This window comes from Pleurodeles waltl, chromosome 4_2 (assembly GCF_031143425.1).
Source record: "Pleurodeles waltl isolate 20211129_DDA chromosome 4_2, aPleWal1.hap1.20221129, whole genome shotgun sequence".
Lineage (NCBI taxonomy): Eukaryota > Metazoa > Chordata > Amphibia > Caudata > Salamandridae > Pleurodeles > Pleurodeles waltl.
This window is the reverse complement of record NC_090443.1, coordinates 979,205,528-979,221,855: the sequence shown is the minus strand read 5'-3', so window position 1 is coordinate 979,221,855 and position 16,328 is coordinate 979,205,528. Positions and strand designations below refer to the sequence as shown.

The window sequence follows — 16,328 nt, the reverse complement described above, 5'->3', positions numbered from 1 at the left end:
AAAAAGCGTTGTTACGCTTTCTTTAACCACGACTTTCGTAATAAAAAAGTAGTGAAAAAGGATGTTTCCCAGTGGAATGTTACCCAGAATAGGGTTTTCTTGTTCCGCTGTGAACAGGGCGACTCTGGCGTACAGGTACTCATAATAGGAGGCAAAGGTGCAGGGCCATAGCCAGCCGGTTCTCCTATGCTGTGCCCACCTGATCCCTTATAAGGAGCACTACTCTGGCCTAGGCCTCGTGGATCACTAACCAATAAAGCAGTTTTCCGGTCCTGTCGCCCAGCTTATAGACTCTTTAAGCTTTGGGTCGAGGCCTGCCAATGCTGTCGAGCCTCCGCGAGGGGCACGTGTCGGAACTCCGCCCGCCGAAGCTCCAACTGCCGCCCCGAATCCTCCCCCCTGGGCAGTCTGGCGTGACGCTCCAGCTCCGCTATATAAACCTCCAGTTCAGCTATCCCCTATGCCCTCTGGGCTGCCCGCTGCCTGACATACCCCTTAATGGTACCTCTGAAGGTAGGTTTGCTTGCAGCCCAGAGGATTCCCGCCGAGACCACAGAGCCCTGGTTCTTTTGAAAGTAGTATGCTAATTCTTAGTTAATGAATTTGACGTAATAAGGGTCTTTCAAATTCCAGGCGCTGAAGCGCCACATGGATCCCACATTCTGCGCTAGGATGCCCCAACTCAAGAGGACCGGCCCGTGATCCGAATTATCGCGGGTCAGGATCTGCACCAAAGTCAAGGCTAGGAGATCTGCCTCAGGGAGCCATGTTAGATCTATCTGCGCTTTTGTGTGATGGGCCGCTGACCGATGGGTGAACGTCGTCGTCTGCTGGTGCCAAGCCCGCCATGTGTCGCACAAGCCCAAGGAGTCCGTCCAGTTCAGTAGGCATGTAGAATCCGTGCAACGCCCTGTACGTAGAACAGCAGATGTGTCTTGGAGCGGGTCCGGGACTGTGTTAAAGTCCCCTCTCAGAATAGTAGTTCCCAGAAGCAGAGCACGCAGCCTTGCCAGGGTGGGCCGAAAAAGCTGCAGAGGAAGATAGCATGAAACGAAGGTGACCTGTCGACCTGCCAGGCGGCCCTCCAACATACTTCCTCTGGGGGTCGGTGTGGACCTTGTCCACTTGCATGGGTAACTTTTTATGAAGGATGAGGGCCACTCCCATGGAGCCCCTGGAAAAACCAGAGTGGTATACGCAGTCATAACCAAAGCGACAGAGAAACAAACATTGGGTTCCCACCAAGTGGGTCTCCTGTAAGAGGACTATCCCCGGGCGATATCGCCTAATGTAACTTAGAACCGTGGCTCTCTTTATGCGTGACCCCCTGCAGGTCTTGCTGGATGAGGGAAAGGTCAATCGGAGTTCTTCGACCTTGTGCTCTACAGCTTATCTGGAGTCCTGGATTGCTACAAGGATGGTGCCAAGGTCTAATCGCGACGCCGCGGGCTCCCAGCCTCTACACTCGCACAATCCGACGCAGGAGTGGGGACCATGTACTGATTCATCGTAGTCTGGACCTGGGCGGGCGGCGCTGGCCTATGCCGGCCCATGGCCAGGCCATCCGGTCCTGCTGGGCCACAGGTATAAAGAGACGCAGGCCCAGCGGTGGCCCCCGCTGCCCACTGGAGGAAGCCTCAACCCAGCGGGGTGCTGTCAGTCTCCACCACCTCCGCAAGTCTATGTGGCCCTATGGCACTCCATATGCAGAAGGGGCACCCAGGATTCCTGTCCTAGACCCACGGGCCTTGAACCAGGGTAAAGGGGAGGCAGAAGACAGGGCCGCTCTCCACACACGGTTGGCTCCTGGAGCCACCCAAGGCAGCACCCAAGCTCCTCACCATCTCCAGGGGGGGGGAGGGCTCTCGAATTACTGGGCTCCCCCCACCTTCTCCTCCGCTGTGGCGGTCACAGAGAGGGGCGGGGGTGGGCACCACCTCCTGCGCATCCCAGTCATCCACCCCCCATCTCATGTCCAGATTACAGCTGGTGCTCTGGCCTCCAACAGCCCTCCTCGCCTCTGGGGCCCTTCACCGCACGCCTGGGGCCTGGAGTCTGCTGGGGCCTAGAATGAATCATGCGGCATCCGCCATCACGAGGCCAGACGGACACCGCACCACGTCACTGGCATGTTTCTGCAGTGGCTAAGTCTGGACTTTGCTTCCGGCTCGCTGCCCTGCCTTCCAAGGACTGGGGGAGAGTGGGTACCTAGACACCCTGGCTCCCTGCTGGATCACTGTTCAGGGCCGCCAAGGCCCAAGCACGTCCTATGCGGCGCCTGCCATCACAGGGTCAGAAAGTCCCGTAACAGGCACGTGCTGTTGATTCTGCATGCCTCTCCCACTGCGTCGGGAGGCTCTCCTCTGCCCTCCGCTCTCCTTCTCCGCTGCTGCGGCCCCGAGGACCCTTGGGGGCCACACAGTCAGGTAGGATCAAGTTGGATGGCTAGCGGGGCACGGATCTCTAGTAAAATGCGGCCGCCATGCAGGCCTGCTTAACCACGCCCCCTTAAACAAAAATTTTAAACACCCCTGTGACAGGCCGACCCGAGGCAGCCCGTACACACAACTGACTGGTGCTGACTCTGCCCCAGGTGCTCTGGAACTTCCTGGTTCCTCCCCAATCAGCTGTGCCTGACATCCACGAGGGAGGGACCAGGAAGAGGAACCGCGAAACCCCGAGGAGGAGAAAACCCAGCACTGATGGAGAGAGAGGCGCGCAACAGGGTGGCAGAGGAGAGTGCCGCTGACGGAGAGAAGAGGAATCCCAGAACGAAGTAAAAAGACGAGGCGGCCGGTGGAACAGACATCTCAGCGGCCCGGGAGGCATAATGAGGACCCCCTCCCCCCCAGCCACACTTCTGGAGAAGCGTGGCACACTCAGTTGCGTTTCACTAGCCAACTGATAGGCACCAGAGGGTTGGGTGGACGGGAGGAGCAGGCAATAAGGAGCAAGGGTTAAGGGGTGTTTGGGAAAAGAAGGGAGAAGGGACTAAGGGCAATAGGAAAGTCTTACACTCAACAAAAAGGAACACCCAGGAGTACAATAAGACTACAGAAAGAAGCACCCCAGTAGGTTCACCACCTGGAGGAAAGTTTTCAGAGGAAAACAGCCTAGGCAACAGCGTAGGAAGGAAAAGAAGGAGAAGGAGCTACACAAATAAGGAATCCATAAAGAAAGGGAGGTCCAGTAAAGAGACAGTGAAGGCTAAGAGGTATAAGAAAAGGACCGTATAGCAGAAGATCTTATCAGAGAAGAAAAGACATAGAACTTTATAGAGAGAAGAGACATCAGAAAGAGAGAAAGAGAGAAGTAAACGTTTAAAACAGGATCAGATAGAGAGAGAAATACGATACGCCAGAGAAGGAAGGAAAAGAAGGTGTAGAAAAGAAAAAAAGAAACAAAGAAAAAAGATACTTACCGATACTTCTCTTGTTCTTCTCCACACATGCGCTTCCTGGGAGCCCTGAAAGAGAGGAAAAGACCACGGAAGAGGCGAAAATCAGGGAAAAGGACAAAGAGGCTATAACGGAAACAGTACAAGAAAGATGAAGAAGGCACATTATTCACTCCAAAATATTATTCAATAAATCACATCCAAAATCAAACATAGAACTTCGTGTCGTCCTTGAACCCGGCCAACCACAAGTGGTGTCAGAAGTGGGATTTGAAGAAGGAACGTTGACGACATGGAGGAGAAACCCACCTTGGCGGACATGATTGCCCAGTTGGCCGAAGGGCAGCGCCACCTACAATTAGTCTGGGAGCCACAGCTTAAAGAGGCTAAGGAGGAACAAGAGGCCTTACAAACTGCTCTAAAAAGTCAAGCCACCATAATAGCCAACAACCAGTTGGTTCATGAAACAGCCCTGGGAAAACTGACTGATACCATTGCCCACACAAACGTCCATCCTAACGTACCTAGCAGCGTGCTTCAAAGATATCAGGAACAGGAGGATCCAGATTCCTTTTTTACTCATTTTGAAAGTGTAGCCAGTACTGCTAACTGGCCTGAAGACAAATGGGGTCAATATATAGCTCTGTTACTTACTGGACAGTTGCAAGCCGCCTATCAGGCAATCAACCCCGGAGGAACCCTTCCCTATTCTGAGGTGAAGAAGGCTATCCTGGAACGCATCTGATTGGATAGCGTGGGCTATAGAACAAAGTTTCGACAGACAAAGTGGCAACACCAAGAAACCCCCCGCACCTTATATTACTGGGTGCACCATGCCGCGAGGAAATGGTTACACCCCACAGAAACCACTAGGGAGGAGATGTTCGACACCATTGTCCTCGAACAATATCTGGACGCCCTACCATCCAACACACGGAACTGGGTTAGACAACACCTGGGGTTAACTAACCAGATTGCCCTAGACCTAGCCTGTGCTTACCACCGGGCACCTGATTTTCGTAATGTCCCCGGTAGACATCCCCCGACTGCTCCTGCCCGACCAGCCCTAGCCAAGAATATAACCCATCGACTTACGACCATGCATGGCTCTGATCGGTCTCTCCCTGCGGTTTCTGCAGCTCCAAGTTATCCAACCACAGGGCCTCAATGTTATCATTGTTCTGAATGAGGGCACATTGCTTGACACTGTCCTTTAAAAAGGATCCAGAAGAGCCAATGGAAATAGGGCTAATAAAAGGACGAGTATTATGGTCCGGAGGTAAGAGACCGACCTATACTCTAACAGTCCTACTCAATGATATAGAAAGGACGGCTCTCGTGGATTCGGGGTGCAGTCAAAGAGTAATCAGACAGAATTTGGTCCTACCCGGGCAAGGGAGCCCACAGAGTCAGGTGTTGAAAGCATGTGTACACGGAGATCAGCGACCCTATCCCGTGGCTACGGTACACCTTAATTGGAAAGGAGAGGACGAGACAATAATGGTGGAGGTGATTCCTAATCTGGGAGAGGATCTCATCCCCAGTACGGATTACGTGGACTTTACCTCTCTCCTTGAAAGAGCAGGACAAGAACAGGTCAATAATGCCTGGTGGGGGGAGGCCCCGTTTGGGGTCAGCGAGGAAGAGAACAGAAAACCACAGATCAAACTCAGTAGAAAGCAGAAGAGAGAACAACGGTGGAAGTATCAACATTCCCGGGACCCCAAAACCCCCCCAGCCATAATCTGCACAATCACGGGAGATTTTCGACAGTGTCAACATGAAGATCTCACACTGAAATATGCATGGCACCAAGCCTTACACCCGGATGGCCATGTGGTAGGTCCCAAATTCCTGGTAAAAAACAATTTATTGTATAGAAACACCTCCACCTTAGGGGAAAGAGCATTACAGTTAGTGGTACTGGGAAGCCATAGACAGCAGGTCCTACAATTAGCCCATGGCGATAATGGGGAAGGACATATGGGGAGAGAGAAAACGGAAGAAGCAGTATTGAGGCGGTTTTATTGGCCTGGTGTGTTTTGTAGATATTAGGAAACATTGTTCTGAGTGCCCAAAATGTCAACTCCTGAATCCCTCTCCGCACCGTCCAGCTCCCCTCCAACCTCTTCCCATTATAGAGACCCCTTTTTCTAGAGTCGGGATGGACATTGTAGGACCCCTAACTCCTTCGGTAAGAGGACGCCAATATATCCTTGTGTTAGTTGATTACGTGACTCGATATCCTGAAGCCATACCAATCGCCAGTATGCATACAAAAACCCTTGCCCAGGCAATGATAGAATTTTTTTCCTGAGTTGGGTTTCCTAAAGAAATTCTCACAGATCAAGGGACTCCCTTTATGTCAAGACTTATGGCAGAAGTATGCCGTTCCCTAGGGGTTAAACAAATAAGAACTTCAGTTTACCATCCCCAGACAGACTGTCTAGTGGAAAGATATAATAAGACTATTAAATCCCTACTTCGTAAAAGTATTTCCGAAGCAGGAAAAGATTGGGAAAATAATCTACCCCTAGTGCTCTATGCCATACGCACCCATGTGCAGACATCCACAGGACATAGCCCCTTTGAGCTGTTATTCGGGAGACAGCCCCGTACCCTTTCAGAAATGTTAGCCGAGCAATGGGAAGAATCAGAAGAAGAGGTTAAAGACCTCTTAACCTATACCCGAGAACTAAGAGACAACCCCCACACGATATGGGAAGAGGCCCATACTACATTAAGAGAGGTCCAAACCAAACAAAAACAGCTGTATGATGCTAAAAGTGCATATCGAAGTCTGAAGGTAGGAGACAAGGCATTAGTACTACTACCCAGTTGTGAAAATAAACTACTAGCCTGGTGGCAAGGCCCATATGAAGTCTTAGAACAGATCAATCCCACCACCTATAGACTCGCCATGCCCCAAGGCTCAGGAAGGGAACAAATATATCACATCAATCTGTTAAAAAAATGGCAGGAACCCACAAATGAACATCCCGTCTTGTATATCGTACAGGAGACAAACAATGAGATTCCTCTTCCTTTCCTTCCCGCTGGCCCACCCCATGAGGACCCTACCCCACAAATAAACCCCACACTTACAGACCCGTATCTTATGCAACTCAATAAACTGGTCAATAACAACCGAGACGTGTTCTCAAAGTCTCCGGGACGAACCTCTTTAGTACAGCATGCTATTTGTATTAAGTCCAACAGCATAGCCAGACAGCGGCCCTATCGTATCCCTGAGGCAAAAAAGAAAATTATAGAGCAAGAAGTGCAGACTATGCTAGAAGCAGGCATCATTGAACCATCCACCAGTCCATGGTGTTCCCCTGTGGTATTAGTACCAATGCCCGATGGAAGCACTCGCTTTTGTGTTGACTTCAGACGCGTCAACGCTGTATCACAGTTTGACGCATATCCCATTCACCGCATAGAGGAACTTCTCGATAGGCTGGGTGAAACTCTTTATATGTCCATATTAGATTTAACAAAAGGGTACTGGCAAATACCATTACGACCGGAAGATAAAGAAAAGACCGCATTTGCTACTCCATCCGGTCTTTATCACTTCACGGTCCTTCCGTTTGGTCTTCATGGGGCCCCAGTCACTTTTCAGAGACTTATAGACAGGATATTGCGACCTTACCATCAGTATGCGGCGGCATATCGCGATGATATCGTAGTATACAGCATGACCTGGGAAGACCACCTGAAACACTTAGACAACATCCTACAGGTCCTGAGAGAAGCCAACCTTATAGCTAATCCTGAGAAATGCAGGTTGGGACACACAATGATTAAATATTTGGGATATATCCTTGGAGAAGCACAAGTTAGACCCCAGGTCGAGAAAATACAGGCCATTATTAAGATCACCCTTCCCCGCACAAAGAAAGATGTACGAGCTTTCCTGGGACTCGTAGGATACTATAGACGTTTCATACCACAATTCTCCAACATAGCTGGACCTCTTACCGATCTCTTACGGAAAACATGTCCAAACACTTTACCCCCTCTCTCAGATATAGAACGACAGAGCTTTGAAATACTAAAGACCGCTTTGACATCCGGACCGGTGTTGTGTTGTCCGGATTTCCAGAAACCCTTTATCGTACAAACCGATGCCTCAGATCTAGGTCTCGGGCCGTCCTTTCACAAGAACAAGAAGATAGGACCCTACACCCCGTCGTATATGTAAGTCGAAAACTCCTTCCACGGGAATTCCATTACCCCACATTAGAAATAGAATGTTTGGCTATCAAATGGGCGGTGGAGTCCCTGCGATATTATTTAGTTGGCAGAACTTTTACTTTAGTGACTGATCATGCTCCCCTTATCTGGCTGGCTCAAAATAAGGATACCAACTAATGTGTGCTCCGATGGTTCCTCTCACTCCAGCCTTTCTCCTGCCAGATACGGCATTCCCCGGGTTCCCTCATGGCGAACGCTGACTTTTTATTGTGCTGTCCGACTTCGGAGCGTCTCTATCAGCTGCTCGCTAGGGGGAGTGTATGTGACGGGCCGACCCGAGGCAGCCCGTACACACAACCGACTGGTGCTGACTCTGTCCCAGGTGCTCTGGAACTTCCTGGGGCAGGAACCAATCAGCTGTGCCTGACGTCCACTAGGGAGGGACCAGGAAGAGAAACAGCGGAACCCCGAGGAGGAGAAAAGCCGGCACTGACGGAGAGAGAGGCGCGCAACAGGGAGGCAGAGGAGAGCGGCGCTGACGGAGAGAAGAGGCATCGCAGGACAAGCAAGAAGACGAGGCGGCTGGTGGAACGGACATCTCGGCGGCCCGGGAGGCGTAACGAGGACCCCCCAGCCACGCTTCTGGAGAAGTGTGGCACACTCAGGTTCGTTTCACTAGCCAACTGATGGGCACCAGAGGGCTGGGTGGACGGGAGGAGCAGGGAATAAGGAGCAAGGGGGAAGGGGTGGTTGGGAAAAGAAGGGAGAAGGGACTAAGGGCAATAGGAAAGTCTTACACTCAACAAAAAGGAACACCCAGGAGTACAATAAGACTACAGAAAGAAGCACCCCAGTAGGTTCACCACCTGGAGGAAAGTTTTCAGAGGAAAACAACCTAGGCAACAGCGTAGGAAGGAAAAGAAGGAGAAGGAGCTATACAAATAAGGAATCCATAAAGAAAGGGAGGTCCAGTAAAGAGACAGTGAAGGCTAAGAGGTATAAGAAAAGGACCGTATAGTAGAAGATCTTATCAGAGAAGAAAAGACATACAACTTTATAGAGGGAAGAGACATCAGAAAGATAGAAAGAGAGAAGTAAATGTTTAAAACAGGATCAGAGAGAGAGAGAAATACATACGATACGCCAGAGAAGGAAGGAAAAGAAGGTGTAGAAAAGAAAAAAAGTCACAAAGAGAAAAGATACTTACTGATACTTCTCTTGTTCTTCCCCACACATGCGCTTCCTGGGAGCCCTGAAAGAGAGGAAAAGACCACGGAAGAGGCGAAAACCAGGTAAAAGGACAAAGAAGCTATAAAGGAAACAGTACAAGAAAGACGAAGAAGGCACATTATTCACTCCAAAATATTATTCAATAAATCACATCCGAAATCAAATCTAGAACTTCGTGTCGTCCTTGAACCCGGCCAACCACAATCCCACTTACTATTATTTAAATATTTAGTAATAATTTTAGAAATTATGTCAAACAGTTTACAGAGTAGCAGTGCAAATAACTGCACAGCATATCCCCGTCTTTAATTTTGTAATAGTGAAGTATCCCCATGAGCCCGTGTTTCACAGAAGTTTATTTGTGCCCTTTTCGTCTTGCTGTTTTTGCTAGGGAAAGTTCACAGTGGATTCTAAGAAGTCAGTGTGCCAAAGAAGCTTTTTTACTACCTTGACATCTATTTGTTACCTACATAGGGATGCCCTTTAGGGGTTGTGTCTTTCCCCATTGTGGTATTTATTTACGACTGTGTATTTGTATGCTAGGTGACTTTTGTTTAAATTTTTTTGATACTCTTGACTATGAATTAGGGGCAAGGGAATATTTTTCTACAATACCTACAATTATGAATCCTGTGTCTGAATGCACAGTTTTCTTTTCGTTTTTGTTTTGTACATTAAGGCATCAGGCAAACGATAAACCAGTTCACAACGTATTACACACAACTAGTACACTATTAACTAACATTGTGATCAATGTGGACATAAGACATACATAGGTTATGTAAATGGTGCCGCTAGGGGTACTGAAGCTTGCCTATTATGCCCCCCCACACACTAGGCCCTTTGCAATAATGATTCTCTGTGTTGTTCGGTTATGGATCGTTCTTCCGTCATGTCTGGCGCCCCCAGAAGTGCCATGTTATGAGAAAGCGATGGTAGTCTCTGGGACTGTTTCTGGTGTGAGTGTTTGTTCTCCCTCAGCCTTCCCAGTCTCCTTGTCGATCAAGTAGGTTTGGTATGGGACTCAGTAATTGTTCGTGTGAGACTGTGGAGGGCCAGTTCATTGTACCCGTCAGTCTGGGTGTTACAATAGGTCATATCTGCGAGCCAGTCTTTCAGAGTTGGGAATGACTCACGTTCCCACCTCATTGCCAACCCTGCGCTTGGCTAGTAAGAGGCCCATGGCCACTAGGTTCCTAACCTTTTTGTCCACGATCGTGTCATACCAGAGGAGGGCTGGAACTGGTGTGGCAGTCAATCTGAGTCCAACTATTTTCTCAAATTCTTGGAATATTGTCATCCGGTATCTGTGTATGTCAGGGCAGGTCCATGCCATATGGAGGAAGCCAGCGTCCCCCTCTCCACATCTCTGGCAGTCAACCATGGTGCGCAGTCTGTATTTCAGGAGTCTAACCGGTGTGTAATAAACTTGGTTGAGGTATTTGAAGTGGCTCAGTCGCTGTCTCCTGTTAAGGAAGATAGAATGTACAATGGAGCAGCAGTATTTCCATTGAGCATCTGTTATTACAATGCCTAGGTCCTTTTCCCAGTCCAGTCTAGCTTTAATCATGCTGGGCCTACGTGCCTCTTGAGTAAAAGCGTATATTTTGGTTACCAAGTGCCTATGGGCTGTCTCCCGGGTCAGAGAGGTGAGAGCCTGCATTTCAGGTGGCTTAAGGAGGTGATCGCCCAGGACCTTCCGTAATGTGTGTTGGGCCCTAATATAGTAGGATTTCATGAGTGGGGTTAATGTTGTTGGGTGACCCGTGTAAGAGTCCCTTGGGCGCATACTGCCTTTGCTAAAAAAAAAAGTCTTCCATCTTAACAATGCGCAATTTACAGAAATCGTCTATGGCACCCTTGTCTTGGCTGATTGGAAGCCAGACGCACCAGTCTACCTGCAGTTGTGGAGAGTATAGTAGGGGAAGCACCTGTTGGGTCATGAGACTGTGCCACGTATGCATTGTGATGTTCAGGGAATTCAAGGTGCCATGTTGCCGTTTGGAGGCCATGAAAATTCGGCGTGTAAGTGCATGGGGGCTCGAAATGTCCCATTCTATGTATAAGTGTGGGTGTCTTGGGGACCATGGAGCCAATCGTGAGCAGGTGTACAGCGTGCTGCGCTGTAATAAGCCTCCAGGTCTGGAGCATTCAGTCCACACATATAATACAGCAACGTGAGGACTCTCCACCGGACTATGGGCTGTTTCCATGCCCAAGCTAATCTAGTCAATTGGTACCGCAGCGTGGTGAATACCGATTGGGGGAGAAACATCAGGATGTTCTGGAATAGGAATAAGAATCTCGGGAGGACCACCATCTTTATGAAGGCTACACGCTCCATCAGGGAGGCATTTGTGTCTCACTGAATATCTGAATAAAGTCTGTAAGTGCGGTATTAGTACATCCTGGTAGGTCTTGTAGAATGCCACAGTAAGCCAGTTGGAGCCTGGGGCCTTCCCATTTGACATATTTTTGAGAGCTCTGCGTATCTCTGCTGGTTGCAGTGGGGTCATTAAGTGTTCCCTGTCTGTCTGCGTCATCCAGGCCATGGCATTATGTTTCAAGTAGTCCGTAATAGTAGACTCCTTGCATGTGACTTTCGACGTGTATAGGTCTGCGTAATACTCTCTGAATCTGTTTATGATGCACGTACGGTCACTAACCAAGTGCTCCTCTGGCGTTTGTATCTCATAATGATATCTAGTTCTCTGTTGGGCCTTGACAGTGTTGCTAGCGCAGGACTAGGGCGTTCGCCCTCTCCGTATGAACGGGCTACTGCGTATTTACTTAAGTGTCACAATTCACTGTGTGCTGTGTCATGAAATTCGATTATCTTCTCTTTGATCTGACTCAACAGCCAAATGTTTGCTGTGGCTAAGAGCACCCTCTCTAGTGCAGCTATCTCCTTTTCTAACTGGGTTAATCTGCCTTGTATGGTTTTCAAGACACCTGCATGTTTGGGGATGGCTATTCCTCTGATGTATGCTTTAATCATCTCCCATACCACACTGAATTTAGAGACTGTCCCTTTGTGCGAAAAAATTAGTCTGTGGCCTGCGCTACGTCACTTCTGAACTCTGCGTCTAGGAGGGAGTAAGTTGGAAAGAGTCACGTAAAAGGGGACACTCTACACCTTTGTGTCTCAAGTGTAAGAAGGACGGAGGAGTGGGGGGTAAAGGTACACAGTTAGATGTCTGTGTTACGAGTCATCTGGAAGCCAACAAATAGTCAATATGTGTGTGAATGTTATGTGCCGCCGAGTAGTGGGTGTAACCCCCTCATCCCTCAGGTGGGATGCCTGTGTGTCTCCATATGTCGACCAGACCTGTGTTAGTCGCAGTTGAGGACACAGCATGTGTCGCAGCAGATGGGAGCCTAGTGGGCCTGTGTGAGCGATCCACCAACGGGTCTAATACGCAATTGAAGTCTCCACCCCAAATTTGTGGCAGATCACCTCATCTGGTCAGGGTTGCACCTAGATCATAGTAAAACTGTAAGTTATCATAGTTGGGCATATGAAGCCCTACAAGCAGGAATGTCAAGTCATCTTTACTGTATCGCACAACTATGTATCTAGTACCCGGATCGCTTAGAAGTTCCTGGATGCGACCCCCGATGCCCTGCCATTGCATATCAGCACTCCCCACGAGTGTGAGGTGTTCCCTGATGCAGCAGGTTGGCCCTGTAGCCTACGTGGGGTGAAGAGTGTGCTACTAGGGGCTAGGTGTGTTTCTTGGAGTACTGCTATGCCAACATTGTGCCTCTTTAGGTATGCAATGACTTTCCTCAGCTTTCTATGCTCATTGAGTCACCTAACCTTCCAGGTTAGTAATGTCATAGGCATGCCCTGGGATGGCCATTAGGCCCTGTGTTTACCTCATTTGTCACTGTCCATGAAGAGCAGGAGGATTATGGCAAGGCCACCTTGGGCCGTTGCTAGTCGTGTTGATAAAAGAAAGACAACAACCAAAAAAGAACCCCCTCTTTCCAGCCCCTCCCACAATACGCCATTCCTCAACTCACATGTGGTAATGTGTATAATACCACCCTCACACCACCCCCATCCCTCCCAATGAGAACGTCCCCCAAGTACTGAGGTGCACACATAGGGGCAGATGTTGCCAGCCAATCCTGTAGCGTCCCTTGGGTCGCCTTTTATAGTTATCTCTCAACCTTGTAAAGAGGGAAGGGGGAAGTTGCATCTAGTGCTGTTATGCAAATGTGTGTCATTGAGTGTATACTCTGTTTACAGTTTTCACTGTCCTTTCAGATGAGATGTGGAGACCTTGATGACTCCCAAGCGTAGAGTCCTGCATGCACTCAACCATCAGACCCCCTTCATTACTACCACATTGAGCTCTCAGATGGCTATCAGTGCTACCACATACATATAGAGCAGCAGGTCAAACATTGTATAGAGTCATGGGATGAGCTCACCGATTTCCCCTCCCTCTAGTGAGTCGAAACTGGCGAGTTATGATGAACACCAGCTGCCACTCCGCGCTTCAGGAATTGCTGCAGTTGTTTATGATCGCTGAAGAGCAGTTATTTGCCATCATCCACAACACAGAGCTTAGCCAGGTAGAGCATGCGATATTCTAGGTTAAGTTCCTTGAGTTGGCGCTTGGCAAGCAAAAATAATCTCCTGGCTTCTAGGACATGTGGGGTGAAGTTGTGATGTAGGGAGATATCTGAGCCCTCGTGCCTCGAAGTCGTGAGCTCACGTGCCTTCCTCAGAGCTTCATCTCGGTCTCTGCAGTTTAAAAGTTTCGCTATCACCGGGTGGGGCTGTGCCCTCGGCAGCGGTCGAGGCGCCAGCGAGCGGTGTGCTCACTCTGTCACAAAGAGGGCACCATGGCTTGCATTCTGTTTATGAAACCAAGGAAAGGAAATGCTTACATTAAGCAGAATAAAGAAATGGAAGCAAGACTTGGCAGTGGGTATTTTACTTTCAAATCAGAGTCCATTTATAGGACGCCATGATGCCAGAGAAGCCCGCAGTGCGGGAAATGCATGTTTTTTCATTCTTGTCTTAAAATGTCTCACATCACGGGACTACCTCAGAAATGGTGGTAACTCATTCCAGTGCTGTGAATTCCAGTGCTGTGACTTCCTCACCTCACTAGTCTTTCCACCAAGAGAATTACTTTTCAAAGGACTTGCATGAGCATACCGCAAGGCCATTTTAGGAACATGCCAAACTTTCTCTTGCCAGTTCTGTTGGGCAGTCCTGGTTCAAAGATCTCACATATGCAGCAGCAGGTGAATTATGATCCTGGATCTAACATACACACAAGCACTAGAATTGTGATCCTGGGCCTGACATATGCACCAGAATCATGAACCTAGATTTAACATATGCTCTAGAATCATGATCCTGACTCTAAAATGTGCACTCAGCACTAGAATTATGATCCTAGATCTAACATATGCACCATCACTAGGTTCATGATCCTGGATCTAACATACCCACCAGCACTAGACTCATGATCTTGGATCTAACATATGCAATAGAATCATGCTCCTGAATCTAACACACATCAGCACTAGAATCATGATCTGCACTAGAATCATGATCGTGGATCTAATATGTGCACCAGTAGTAGAAGCATGATCTTGGAGATGATGGGGAACCCATGGAAGTGCCTCATTGTGAGTGAAATGTGATCACAAGTGTCCACACCTGCCACCAGCCTGACTACATGATTTTAAATGATTGTTGTAAGCCATTGAGCACCTTTTTCTGGACATGTGATGAACTGGTAAGTTAGTCAATGTGAGACTCCACAGTAACTTGAGCAATCACTGTATGATATTCTTCCTCGAAAGAAAGATGGAGCTCACCTATTACACAGTTAAAGAATCAAAAGTTCTTTGTCAAAATAATTAACCTGTTGTTACACGGTGAGGTACTAATTAAAGTAAAAACTAAGTTGTTTTCACCTTTTTCATTAGGTTAATGGACACTGTACTTAAGTACAACTGATGGTAGAGGGGGTCAGCTTTGCTAATGCTCCTAACTCGCTCTACGAGTTGTTAAGAAGTAGACAGTTAGCCGACATCCGGTTTTGAATAACATTCACATAGATATCCAGCTGCCAAGTATCCTTTTCAATAATGTGTCACCTACATGGATAAGAAATTTTAATCACACCCCTCACTTCATTAGTGACTTTTACAGTAGCTGCATACAGATTTAAAACACTGGGGCACTGACCAACAGTACAGTTGTCGATGGAGCAAGGACCTATATAATCACCTCACTGAATTTATTGTTCTGTTTGTGGAACACTATCTAACTCAAAGAATAGAGCTGTGATCCACCTCTGGCATCCTGTCTACCTCGATTTCATGATTGACTGTGTCAAAAGCAGCTGAGAACTTATGCAGCACTAATAGCCACTTAACTCATGTCCATCAACCAAAGTAGCTGCTCTGCTACCTTATGAAGTGGTGACTGTACCCATTCCAGACCTAAACCAGACTGTATTGCCACCAGAAATCATACAATTACATGCTCTGTGTGAGCTGTTGAGTTTCTGTTTTTTCATTTATCGTACCTAAGACTTGAGTTGCTAAGCTGAGCCCCGAATCTAGGTTGATTTGCAGGTTCTTCATTAAGTTGTTTGGGTAGGTGAACGCAGATCTGTTGTCTCATGGCAGAGAAGATTCTGTGAGGATAGTGCCGCTTATCAATATGTCAGTCTCTGTATCATTCAGCATTTCATTGCTATTGGTCATCCAGTTGTTGACCCCCAGAGGCACAGTCCTACTGTAAACATATCAGAATTGGGTGAGTGTTGTAATTTCAGGAACAGCCGATTGTTTTCTGCTTAGCTGTAGAATGTTTAGATGTAATAATGGACCAGGTGATGTGGGCACTGAGGTATGCATTGAAAATGGAGAAAGACAGTAATGGAGTCTTAAGTAATAGTGGAAAAGTTGGGGAGAGAAAGAAGAGTTGAAAGGAAAAGAGGTTATTTGGAATTTGGAGAGCTAGTGCAAGGCACTATTTTGAATAGCTTGCATTGTAAGGAGATGCTGCCTGATATGACGGTGCACCTAAGTATCTATGCTATGCTAAGTACTTGGATCTGCAACCATGTAAAAATCTCTTGCATGCAGGTTTGGATACTGGGGTGCACCAGTGCCACAGAATGCAGGCCTCCAATTTGGGGTGGAATCTTGCGGACGTTTATTGATTTGTCCTCTGTGGTCCATCTCACGCACTCAGTGCAGCCAGCACAATACATTAGAGTAAAATAGATTCTGTCCTTTTCCTTCTACCTTTTTGCATGTGCTTCTTTCTATACTCTTAGTCTCTTTCCTTCTTCCCACTTCCTCTGTGCTTCTTTCCACCCTCTTTGAGGTTCTTTCCACCCTCTTTCTCTGTGGTTCTTTTCAACTTCTTTGTCTGGGCTTTCTTCCACCCTCTTTGCCTGTGCTTCTTTCTCATCCTCTCAGCCTGTGCTTCTCCACACCCTCTTAGTCTGTGCTT

The 16,328-nt window shown here is 48.1% G+C and overlaps 1 protein-coding gene across 2 annotated transcripts in view; it reads left to right on the top strand.

Annotated features, from left to right (window-relative positions):
* The window catches only part of LOC138293556 (E3 ubiquitin-protein ligase HECTD3-like), a 393,674-nt gene that overhangs the window by 22,632 nt on the left and 354,714 nt on the right, over positions 1–16,328 (top strand). The window contains exon 1 of one of the 2 annotated variants that reach the window (XM_069232818.1): positions 8,603–8,889. The exons of the other annotated variant lie outside the window; for it this stretch is intronic. Coding sequence (XP_069088919.1) covers positions 8,696–8,889 — 194 coding nt within the window. The 5' untranslated portion in view covers positions 8,603–8,695. Of the gene's footprint in view, positions 1–8,602; positions 8,890–16,328 lie in introns of those variants that run through there. 2 annotated transcript variants of the gene reach the window in all.